Consider the following 12,168-nt stretch of genomic DNA (forward strand, 5'->3'; position numbering starts at 1 on the left):
GGACCTGCTGATCTTACGGGGCTTTTATTTGATCGCCCCCACCATTCCCAGCTGTAGCGCAGAAATGTGCATTAAACAGTGCGGCATCAACGTTCTCCATGTTCGTCAATAACTGTATGGAGCCCCATCGCCTCACACAGAGTTCAATAACCTATAACTTATATCAGCGTTATGAGCACAGCCGGCCTTAAAGGACCCTCCAAGTGAGGATCTGCACACAGGGCTGGACAATTGGGGTGTTCCTAACGCAGTGCTTCCCCACCCAGGTCCGAGGATTCACACCAAAGCTGCTGTTCATCTTCTCACCAACAGGGAGCCCTAATGGCACAGCTCTATTCCCAGCAGCCGCGGTCAGGCCATAAGGGGAAGGGATGGAGTGATGGGATGCACCGTGTGACCGCAACCAGCCTCTGTCTGCACGGCTGGGGACGTGCTGGGCAATGTCCCGTTATCCCCGTCCATCCCGGTATCAATACACACTGTACAATGTCCCGTTAACCCTGTACATCCCGGTGTCAATACACGCTGTGCAATGTCCCGTTAACCCTGTACATCCCGGTGTCAATACACACTGTACAATGCCCCGTTAACCCTGTACACGCTGTGCAGCCCCTCACCCCGCTCACACCGGCTCAGCTCGGTTCTCCCCCCCCGCTCCGTCCCGGCCGTTTCCGTCGCTCTTCGGTTTCGCTCCGGGAGTTTCCGCTCTGTGCCCCGCCCCGTTGCCCGGGGTAACGCGGAGCATCGAACCGCGGCCGGGCCTTGTCCCCGCAGCGCCGAGCGGCGGGTGGGAGCGCTCCTCGTTCCGCGTTACGGGACCATCGTCCTATTTGTGTCCCCGTTTTTTCCTCCTTCCCCGTTCAATCCCTCGTGCAAACTCGCAGTCGGTGGCGGCTCCTGCCATGGCCGTGTACGTGGATCACCGAACGGAGGCTCCGGATTCAGTCGCGTCCCCTTGTGTTATATCGTGGCACTCCGTTCAGCCCCTCCTGGCAGTCGCTTCTATCAGCACAGCATCGGGAGGCTGCGTGGACATCTACCTGGAGCAGGTGAGTTTCATAGCTTTGCTGCTTTGAAACTGAGCTTCTGCATTTCATTCATCTGCAGTTCCAAGTGTTCCTGGTGATGCTCAGCTGCTTGTTAGGCTTAGCAATAGGATGGCCACATGCTTTGAGTAAAAGTGAAGGTGTATCTTCATCCTTGTGCTGATCCTGCACCTTGCTGCTGTTTGCAGGGAGAACACGTTCCTGACGCTCACATCGAGAGGAGCTCCCAGGTCACGTCGCTGTCCTGGCAGCCCTGCAGGCTGATCCTGGCGGCTGGGTGGGACAATGGAGAAGTTGTTGTACTTAACAAACACGACAAGGAGCTTCACGCTGCGCCGACAAACCACAGCGCCAGGATCACCGTCCTGAACTGGAGCAGCAGCGGATCCCGCCTGGTGTCTGGGGATGGGGTGAGCAGCTCCAGTGTCAGACCTTGGGTCTGGAATACAACACACACCTCGTGATGGGAAGGGTCATGGATGGATCGCTATGGGATGGAATAGCTGTAGGAGCCGGGGGGGGATTCATTTCCTTGCTTTAGGTACAAATTGAAAAGGTCAGGGAGGAAACAAATGTAATTGTTTTAACTTTTCTACAGTTCTTTCAATTTGCCTTTTTTTTTAGCACGGCATCTTGTTTCTATGGAGAATGGATCAGCGAGGTCGAGTGCAAGGCCCTCCCTTGCTGAAACATGAGTATGGACAATGTGTGTCACACTGCATCTTCCGACCACCCCCTCCTGGAGAGTAAGTGCTGCGTCCTGCCCGAGTGCAGGCGGATCAGCTCTCACTTGTGCCACAGAAAGAAAAACCTTTTCACAGACCATTTCTATTTCACATCTTTCTTAATGATCTCGATGAGGACATCCTGGCCTGTATCAGTGAGCAGGACCAGGGAAGTCATCCTGCCCTGTACTCAGCATTGATGAGGCCTCACCTCGAGTGCTGTGTTCAGTCTGGGGCATTTCTTTGTTTCACGTATCTCTTTAAAGGGGGGAAAAAAGGGTGAAGCAATACAAGTGAAAACTGGTACTAAATGAGCTTTATATCTTTTGGGGGTTAGTTGGTTTCCAACCAGCGTATGAAACATCTTTCTTCTCTCTTTACAATACTATGAAGTATTCATTCCTTTCTTTAGGACGGAATGCACTCAGTTATGTAGGGAGTTGGAAATGAAGTATCTCTTGTTTGCAGAGACTTCCTACAGCTGGCAAAAGCTGCTGTGAGCGGTGATGAGAAAGCCTTGGATATGTTTAACTGGAGAAAAGCTGGAACAGAAGCACCTCTGAAAATGGGACTCCAGGAAGGACTGTCCTTCTTTATCACCTTGACTGACGGTGAGAGCAAAACCACTTTTCTCAGCTGCTGTAAACTCGCCTATTAGTGGTTCAAAACAGTCTAATGACAGCATTTCTGCTACATTCCACCCCTTCATAGTGTGAACCAATGACTGAGCAGGTTAAAGGTAAGCCCTTTCCATTATGGTGATCCAGTACACCACAACACTTTGTACAGTTTGCCCGTAATGGCGTAGATGGACAAAATATGATACGGCTGATAATTGGGTTGTGGCTGAAATTCATGTTCCTTTGTGGGCCAGTACTCAATGGTTCTTCTGGAGGCACATGGTTGCTTGGACCAGGGAAGGTTCGACTCACATTTCATCAGTTCCATAATAATCTCTAAACTAATAATCTCCCCCAAGGTAGAAGTAGGCCACAGGTCTTTGGTACTATTTGCGCCTTCCAAAGCCATTCTATTTTATGGGTACTTCCTGTCAGTAGCAGCTTTGAAAGGGAGCATCTGTTGGTAGACATCCCCATCTAGAGACGGACTGGGAGTCCTGCAAGTGGGGGCACTGAGGATTTTAAAAGCCATCGTTTGCCCTTTGCATACCTGCACATGTATGCAGAAAGTGTACTTTTAATTGAGAAATATTTGTGGTGTTTACAACACCACAGAAACAACTTGAGTTGTTTGCATTTGGATTTTCCAGATGAGTGACAGCAAAAGCTGCTGTAATTGTCCACAGCCAGAGACAAACTGTGAGGCAGCAGTTGTGGCCCTTTTTCTTTTAGCACTCGAGGACTATTTCATTGAAGGAACAAGGAGCATATTTGATTTCTGTGGCTACAAGAGCTGTTAACTAAGAGCTGTGTGACTTGTTTATGTGTACTACAGGTTCTGTGCACTACGTGAATGAGAAAGGAAAGACAAACCACGTATTGTCAGCCGACAACCGTGTACAGAAGCTTCTGTTCATGGAGAAAAAAGATGCGTTAGTTGTGATAACAGAGAACCTGCTGCTGTCCTTGCATACAATTACTCTCGAGGGAGATGCCAAGGAGCTCATGAAGGTGTGCATCGAACAACAAAGTAGAGTTGCAATATTTAATCTCTTTTATTTCCTTCATTCAGAAATGAATCAGCTTTTTTTCTCCTTTAATGCCTCAGTGATCAAATGTGCACATTTAAAGGTGAAATAGAAGTGTGCTACTGAACTTGGGAAGATGGTTTTCGTCTTGCTCTTGTGTTTTGTTCATTGAGACCCTCCTTAATTTGTCTTATTGAATTAAAAGGTGATGCTCTTAAAATCCATCTGTAATTTGGGTGCAATCGAATGTTTGTTAAAACATTTCATGGAGAAATAGTGACATGTTATGTGTCTTCATCCCCATCAGTTGCTCAGTTGCCTATTTCAGGTCAGCAGGAGCAGCACCCTCCTTGTTGCAATGTGCTCTTTCTCTGTAAGTCTGAAGGATGGCTTTGTTGTCACATTGTGATGATGTGCTCTGCAGGTCACTCCTTGGTCTCTCTTAGTTATCACACAGTTCAGGGTTTACATTTGAACTCTGGGGTCATGCGAAACAATTTAGATGCTTCAGCATTCAATATGTTGATTTTACCTTCTGGCATTGACTGTATTCACTTTCGTTAACAGGTGAAGTTGAGTGGGAAGACTGGTAATTCTGCAGACATCATTTTAATAGACCATAGCCTTGTTGTTACAGCAATGGGTGAGACGGTACTCAGGTAAGAATCCTGTTTTTAAGCTGCTCTTAATGCACGTGAGAAATCTGGCCGAGCAGTTTCTGGTCTCTTGAGCTTTTTGGGTTGTGTGGGCCTTTGGGCTTTTTTTCTTTACTGGCATGAGAAAACCACTTTGCTGCTCTTTCCATCCAGAGGTTGTGGATGCTCCAGCCCTGAAGGTGCTCAAGGCCTGTCTGGATGGGGCCCTGGGCAGCCTGACCTACTGGTTGGCCAACTCTGACTGTGTCAGGAGGGTTGGAAATGGATCACCTTTGAAATCTCGTCCAATCTGGGTCATTCCGTGATTAAGGAAATAGCAGAACAGTGCCATGTACAAGTCCTCTTGACAGGTTAGCAAGATAGCTGGAAGGAGAAGAGTTATTAACTCTTGTTTTGTGTACCTTTAGGTTCTGGGATTTGGACCGAGGTGAGAACTATGTGCTCTCCCCAGATGTGCAGTTTGGCTTTGAGGCTGGGGAGTGTATGAACTGTGTTTCTTACTGCAGTGCTAAAGGTGAGGAATACCAGGGCAGCTGTCATCTCTGCTTCCGAACCCTTTTCAAATTGGCTTCCCATGGCTCCAGAACTAGCCAGGCTGCCTAGTGCTCTGTGCCCTGTTTGTTTTTCTGAAGCTTGATAAGATAGGAAGTGTCTAAAATGTCTGTGAATGGCAGGTCTCCTAGCAGCTGGTACTAACAAAGGGAGAGTGGCCATGTGGAGGAACACGTCAGTATCCAGTCAGAGCACAGGGGAGGGCAAGGAGAAGTGGAAACTCCACGCATCTACAGAACTTGAAGGAAATATCACTCAGATAAAGGTAAGGCAAGAAAGAGACTTCAGAACCATCAGCTGATTATACCATCTTTGTGAAATAGACAACTGTGCCTGCTAACCCATGGGTGCACACAGTGCCAAGAGAGCAGTCAGCGTCCTGAAGGAGGAAAACCCTCGAGTAAAGCAACTTTCAAAACTGAAGTATTAACAGTATTAACTGCTACCGTGTTACAGACAGGTTATGTATAAAGTGACCTTTTGTCTGCTTTTGTCAGAACGGGTTGGCTTGCTAATTTGTCTCTAATAGTTTTAAAACAAATGAACAAAACAAAAACATAAGTTGGAATTTATCCTGTGTGTGTGCTTGAGTATATGTACATATATACCCCAAATGTTTATTCCATCCTAACCCTTCTCATCTCTCTTGGGATGTTGTGACTGCTGAGGTCTCAGATGGGATTACTCACTGTGCTTTCTTTTCTTGCTCCCATATGCAGTGGGGCTCGCGAAAGAACCTCCTGGCAGTGAACAGCATCAGCTCTGTGGTCATCCTCAGTGAGCAGGCCATGTCATGTCACTACAATCAGCAAGTGGCTGCTGTGCAGGTGTCTCCCAGCCTGTTTAATGTGACCTTCTTCAGCACAGGAACCACACACAATCTTCATGTTGATATGACTGTGAACGGAGTCTTCACTACTAAGGTCACGTTGATCTTTTTGTTTGTTTGCTCAATTGTTTGCCTAGCTAGGAGTATAGAGACTGGGCTTTCCAAGTCCTTAATGTAATTCTTTGCTATTCCATTTGTATAATAGAAGTACTCTTGCGGCTTCTAGTGATCATACTGTGCTTGTTTTCAGGTGGTGCACTGGCTTGGCAGTTCTCTGGATACTGACTTCAGTTTTTTTCCATTCCCAGTCCTTCCAACCCATTATACAGGGGAACAAGTGAAAGGTGGCAGTTGTGTGGGAAATCTCAGTGTTTCTGCTTAAATTACTGCACGAGTCCTGGCGATACTGAGTGCATCTTTTTACGTTTCTTTAGGATGCTGTGGTGTTCTGGAATGGGAAGCAAGTTACTGTCTTTGAGTGCTCAGAAGATACCTTAAGAAATGCAGGTAGGATTTGGAATTAGCAATAAGCTGATTGTTCAGAGTTGAAATATTTGTGTTCCTGAATTGTAGAACCATAGAATCATAGAATTGCTCAGGTTTGAAAAGGCCTTGAAGATCATCAAGTCCTACCACAACCCACCCATACTGCCATATCATATCATATCATATATCATATCATATCATATCATATCATATCATATCATATCATATCATATCACATCATATCACATCATATCACATCATATCATACCCATATCAGCCCTCTGCTAAATCATGACCAGAACACCAAGAAGCTTGAGAACCAGTGGGAGTCATGGGTTGTAAAATGCAGCTGGTGCAAGATGGGGGTAGTCATTTCCTTTTAGTCTGTTTAAAACACCAACACACACACACACGTCCCAGCCAACTGCTTGTTGTAATGATGGTTTCATTGTGATTGTCCCAGGCTCTTTCCTTTGTGACTCTCCAGTTCTGTCGATGCATGGAGAAAATCTGTACACGGTTGAGCCGAATCGGGTCCAAGTCCGTACCTGGCAGGTAAGAGCTGATGAAAACACAGAGCAAGGAATACATCTCACTGTTTTTCAGAGACTGATGTTGCAGTTTAAAAGATAAAAGGAGGTTCTGTAAACCTGTTGACTGTACGTTGTCATAGGAAAAACAAGTTGAGTTCTTTTACATTTTGAGTCCTTTGGTCTGTCACATTTAACAGCTACTACACTTCAGCTAACAGTAGTAAGTATTTATAATAGAAAACAGAATTCTTAAGGACCAGACGGCTTATGATTATCTAAATCATTAGCATATGAGTATATGTTATCAATAGAAAATAGAGTGTGTTTTGAGAGGACAGAAATACCCCCTGTATATTGTGTACTCCTACGGAGTACTGCTTAAGGTTTGTAGCTTATTTGTGTCCACCACAACCAAAGGGAGAAATACAATCCTTACAATCCTTATGATTTTATTTAATAGTCAAGAAGAGCTGGGCCTTGTCAGATTAAGGAATCATTTCATTTATGTATATGTATTATTGATTTTTCCAGCTTCATATTAATGAACATTTAGGGAGCTGTATTCATGTGTCCTTTACCAAAGGGCCAATTTTTACAGAAGAAAAACTTCAAACTCTTTAGGAGACAACGTATCTAGTTTTTAACCTGAAGCAGGTTTCTCCCATTTTGCTGATGGTGCTTTGTCTAACACAGAGATCCATGGGCTAACTTCGTGACAACATAAAATCCCTCCTAGTTAAACCCGAACGTTCCAACCTGGTGTTATACCTTTCTTCTCAGGGAACAGTTAAACAGCTTCTGGTGTTTTCTGAAGCAGAGGGGAATCCGTGTCTCTTGGATGTCTGTGGGAACTTCTTGGCTGTGGGAACCGATTTGTCTCACTTTAAAATCTTTGATCTCTCTCGCAGGTATTAATAAATCTTTAAAAACAATCTGTTCATTTCTGGGGCAGGGGGGGAGGTGTTTTGTTTTGTTTTTAACTTGAAAAATGTTTTGGCCAATGGCTGCTGTCGCATGTTTGACACTAAATGACTTGAGTCTGTTCCTATTGACAGAGAGGCAAAAGTGCACTGCAATAGTAAGAATTTCTCCGAGCTGTTTCCTGGCCTTGGAAATATTGCATCTGTCAAGTGCAATGCTAGCGGCAATAAAGTCAGCATCCTTGTCAGCAAGGTGAGGCAAAACTTCATTTAGCACCCTGTGGCCTCAACACCGGTTAATAGAGCGGTGTGCGGGTCAAGATGATTATTGAAGGTTCAAGATTAACCTCACAGAAATACACCTTTAGCCTCTATGCGCTGTACTGGGACTGCAAGGTGCACATCCAAGCACGCAGCTAAATGCTGCATTTAAGTTAAGCTGTGTTCAGGTTTTGTATGTTTGCTGAGAGCAGCGCAGCAATGAAGGCAGTAGTTCAGCACAAATCTGTTCTGTAACATTTCAAAGAAGGCCAAAGCAAACTCGCTGGAATAGAAGAACCCCAAGGAATTTTCTGATACTTCTTCTAAAGAATGCTCCTGTGTGATTACAAGTACACAAAACTATAAGAATATGAATCAGTTGAGATAAACATGCTATCCAAACTTCCAGCCTTTTTCTGTGTGCTTCATCAGTACTTTTTGCCTTCTTGTAGGCAGACGGGGGCACTGATTCCAAGATCTGTTTCTATGACGTTGAAATGGACAAAGTTACAGTGTTTGATTTCAAAGCTGAGCAAGGAATTGGTAGGGAAAAGCTTTCTTCTGGGAGTGGTATTGACAGGTAAGTTACGACTCTGGGAATTATTACTTGAGGCATTAAGATAATTTGCCCTGTGAAGGTGAGCAACATCTCGATACTGGCATTACTCTATGTATAATTTAGGTGGGAATTTATGCCATTTAAATTGTTTTCCCAAGAATCACAGCTTGTAGGGGTGAGAAGGGACCTCTAAAGATTGACAAATCCAACTCCCCTATAAAGCAGGGTCCTTACAAATTTTTCCTTGCCAGTTCGGCAAATGGGAGTAACAAGAGTTGTTCTCAAGTGTAGTGTCTCGTGCAGCCCATAAGAGGCCACTACAAACTAGTATGACGGCTTCACTGACTTGTGAATAGCGAATAGTGTCTGCGTGAGCGATGCATTTATCGCTGCTTCATTTTAGAGCATCAAAATTAGTAAACTCACCAGAGGATAATCTACACTGGATGATCTCGGAGGTCTTTTCCAACCTGTGATTCTGTGATTGCACGTTTCTTGGTTTTGATAGGCCTGTTGTGGAGCATCCAGAGCTGCACAATCACGTCCCTGTTTGCCATTTCTGGGACTGCAATGAACCGAGACTTTTTGTATGTGAGACAATTCTGGAGCCAGGTGCACGATCCCCAAGTCAGAAGAGCAACCAGACTGAGAGCACGGTATGGGTCTTTTTGTTCCTCTTTGCTCTACATGATGTTTTCCCTACCCAAGCAGAAAATCATTGGTACTTTTTCTAACCCATAGTTTATTCCAATATCTTGTAGAAAAATTGGAAGTTTTTATTGATCAGAAACAATCTAAGCAAAGAGCTTTCATCAGTCCAGTGTTTCTGTTTAACCTGCTAATGAGCCTGCAGTGGCCCTTAAAAATTTGTGTATAGTGCATAATATTAGTTTAATCTTTTCCATTTAGAGATGGAAAGCTTTGTTTCTTTTGCTGGCTGAACTGACTGTAAAAAAGGGTTCTGGGAAGGTCAACATAGAAAGTGATGCTATGAAGAATGGAATAGGGATGGCTCAAAATACCTTGGTAGGGTCTTCCAGCAAAAAAAAAACACTTCAACCTACTATTCCTTACGTAAAGAAGCAAAAATGTTGCTACATAAAGAAGAGAAGGATGTGAAAGGAATGCAACTGGATTTTTAGCCCTTATTCCACAGGAGTGTTTGCTGTGGTTACTGTTTAAGAAATGAGAAGTCTGAAAGACTTCAGTTGGAAATAAATGCTTGTATCTTGACTTGGATAAGTCAGCCGTTACACAAACTGTGTTTAAGTGGTTGGTGCATTCCCTGATATGTCTGATGAGGCTGGTTCCTGAGATGCAGAACTCGAGGGCCCTTTGCAGTAGGAACAGTCTGAAATGCAGAGTGAATCTTTGGCAGCTTTCTGCAGGGAGGAAGTGTGTGGCTCTGCTCTTTCCAACAGGTGTGTGCGCATGTGGGTGAATGGCTGTCGTTATTTTTGAGAGGTTTTGCCAACTGAATATGGAAAATAAAAACAAAACGAGAGCAGGATATTGCATCACGAAAACAAAATGGTGCTCGACTTTCTTTTCCAGCTGGATGTTTGGGTCGTGTCATTCTTCAGTACTGAAGAACACGGCCTTTTGCTTCAGGACAGCTTCCCACTGCCATCACTGTACGAGGTTCTTCTGGGTGTCGATGTACCACATTATTACTTTGCAAAAAAGGTGAGGGCATCTTTCACGATTCCTTCCCCTCCTGTGGGTTCAGGATTTTCATTCACTGGGGTTCCAGTGTCACCAAACTGAGCCTGCAGTAGGCAGGGCACACCCAGGGGCAGCTGTAACAGCCACATGAAGTTAATTCTAATGTGGGTGTACTTGACATGGTTGTGGCTACTGACTTGTCTCTTCCTGGGTACCATGAGCTGGGTGTGATGTACAGACACAGGAGTAGTTACCAGACATTGAAGCTCAGGAGGTGTTCAAAATCAACAAAACCCCATTGTTATGCAGTCACCAATCTTTTGCATTTGAGGTGTGTGTCAGGCTTGCATATCCCCAAACAGCTGACAGTTCCTGCTGGCTTCAGCAGAGCAGCCTGCTAACTGTTGGAATGGAGCTTACTGCCCACAGAATAGCACAGAGCAAGAATGCCCACTGTGCACTGACACTTAGTGCACACTTGCTGCAAACACTAGAAACGCGTGCTGTAACATCTTGGAAATTCAACTATAGAGACAGAATTGTCTGTATCTTAATGCCGTGTGTAATGGAGAAAGTTAAGCCTATCCTCTACAGATCTGATCTGAGTATCTTAGTTAAGATCTGTGATGGTAATGAAATATCCTGCTGCCTTCTTTTGTTTATTCTGCCAAGGCATTTTAGGAACTCAATGTGACTTCTGATCCCATGATTTTCTTCTGAATAACAGAGTAGTGCAATTATGTGAACCTAACTTAATATACTGAGTTAATTTAAACAAGGAGACTTTTGTCTGGATATTTTTCCACTTTAAATGTATTTAGCTGTTAGAGCTGCTCTTTCTGTTTCCCATCCATTTGAAACGTCTAAGATTTGCTCATTTTCCCTCTGTTAACACCTCCCTCATCATGACTTGTGCTATTTTACTTTCATACCACATCTCTTGTGTTTTTTTCCTTCCCATCGGTGTGGATTATTGCTGCCATTAGTTAATTTTTTGGAGGGAGTTTGTCCATAAACCTGTAAGTATCTGTAACTCTAATATTCAGCTCTGCTTCATTGACTGCTTTTCTCTTGCAGTAGGATTACATGCATCTTTGCGACTTCATTAATCATTATGTAGTAATTCATTTTGGAACCGTGTTTTACTACAAGAGCAGTCTCCTTTAAATACAGCAAATCCAGTCGATGCAACAGCTGGTGGCGATAGGCTGATAATGCTAGGACAAAGGGGAACAGTTTTCAACTAGAAGAGGGATGCTTTAGGTGAGATGTGAGGGGGAAATCCTTCACTCAGAGGGCGGCGAGGTGCTGGCACTGCTGCCCTGAGCTGGGGGTGCCCATCCCTGGAGGTGCCCGTAGCCAATGTGTGCTTTGGGTTTATCATCTACTTTACCTAATAACTTGTAAAATAGTATAGTTAAGATGTTATGTTGCGGTAGCTTCTGCAACTCTTAATACTTTTCTCAGCTGTCTGCTATAAGGTTGGTACAGGGTACATGTGAAATTTGGTGTTCATGACTCAGATGATTTTCTGCTGTTGGGTTATGAAAATTACCATATTACACTCTAGACAGATCATATGATACTGATGATTGACTTCCATCTTATTCTGTGTCTCAGTAGTGGTTAAATTCCTTTGGGGTGGTTTTCAGTGACCAGTGAGGGTATTAATGATGGTTTAGGGGCTCCAGAACGTGTGTGTTGTATGGGGAATGTCTTGAATCTGAGGTTGAGTATTTACAAGCTTCATGGGAAGGCAAGAATAAATGAAGTAGGTCTATGTTGTTAACTGCGTTCAAAAAGGCGTTCTAAAAGTCCCTGAACTGCCAATGCTGGAAAATTGTGATTGGAATAGGAAACTTGGGACTGCAATGGAAATTTACCATTGAGACACCAAAAGGAGTAGGCTTCATCCTCTGTGATACCTAAATGGTAATGTGCTCATTTTAGCCAGGGGAAGCTGGGAAAGGACAAGCGGAGTCAGGCTCCACGGTCTTGCAGATGGCTTCCAGACGACCCATGAGAGATTTCATTGGATTAGGAGACTGTGATAAGGCTACCCGGGATGCCATGCTGAACTTCAGCTTCTATCTGACTGCTGGAGACATGGATGAGGCGTTCAAATCCATCAAGCTGATAAAAAGGTACAGCATGTTTCTATACATTTCCTTATGAGTAGAGCAGATTTTCAGTGAAAGCTGACATGCTGTTCCCATCCTCTCCATCTCACTTGCTACTTTTTCTTTTATTCCATTTTCCCCCTCATTCTCAGAAAGACGAAATCTTTA

At 44.3% G+C, this 12,168-nt stretch overlaps 1 protein-coding gene across 1 annotated transcript in view; it reads left to right on the forward strand.

Moving 5' to 3' along the window:
• The first annotated feature begins 708 nt into the window (after nucleotides 1-708).
• Nucleotides 709-12,168, forward strand: part of IFT140 (intraflagellar transport 140) — a 36,297-nt gene continuing 24,837 nt past the window's right edge. The window contains exons 1-17 of the mRNA XM_015877245.2: nucleotides 709-1,049; nucleotides 1,235-1,456; nucleotides 1,671-1,792; nucleotides 2,240-2,382; nucleotides 3,227-3,402; nucleotides 3,987-4,078; nucleotides 4,483-4,589; nucleotides 4,750-4,892; nucleotides 5,347-5,550; nucleotides 5,891-5,963; nucleotides 6,406-6,497; nucleotides 7,256-7,383; nucleotides 7,531-7,648; nucleotides 8,109-8,236; nucleotides 8,724-8,871; nucleotides 9,770-9,901; nucleotides 11,831-12,024. Of these exons, the coding sequence (XP_015732731.1) occupies nucleotides 903-1,049; nucleotides 1,235-1,456; nucleotides 1,671-1,792; nucleotides 2,240-2,382; nucleotides 3,227-3,402; nucleotides 3,987-4,078; nucleotides 4,483-4,589; nucleotides 4,750-4,892; nucleotides 5,347-5,550; nucleotides 5,891-5,963; nucleotides 6,406-6,497; nucleotides 7,256-7,383; nucleotides 7,531-7,648; nucleotides 8,109-8,236; nucleotides 8,724-8,871; nucleotides 9,770-9,901; nucleotides 11,831-12,024 (2,369 nt within the window). The 5' untranslated portion in view covers nucleotides 709-902. The remainder of the gene's footprint in view (nucleotides 1,050-1,234; nucleotides 1,457-1,670; nucleotides 1,793-2,239; nucleotides 2,383-3,226; nucleotides 3,403-3,986; nucleotides 4,079-4,482; nucleotides 4,590-4,749; nucleotides 4,893-5,346; nucleotides 5,551-5,890; nucleotides 5,964-6,405; nucleotides 6,498-7,255; nucleotides 7,384-7,530; nucleotides 7,649-8,108; nucleotides 8,237-8,723; nucleotides 8,872-9,769; nucleotides 9,902-11,830; nucleotides 12,025-12,168) is intronic.

This window comes from Coturnix japonica, chromosome 14, assembly GCF_001577835.2.
Source record: "Coturnix japonica isolate 7356 chromosome 14, Coturnix japonica 2.1, whole genome shotgun sequence".
NCBI classification, from domain to species: Eukaryota; Metazoa; Chordata; class Aves; order Galliformes; family Phasianidae; genus Coturnix; species Coturnix japonica.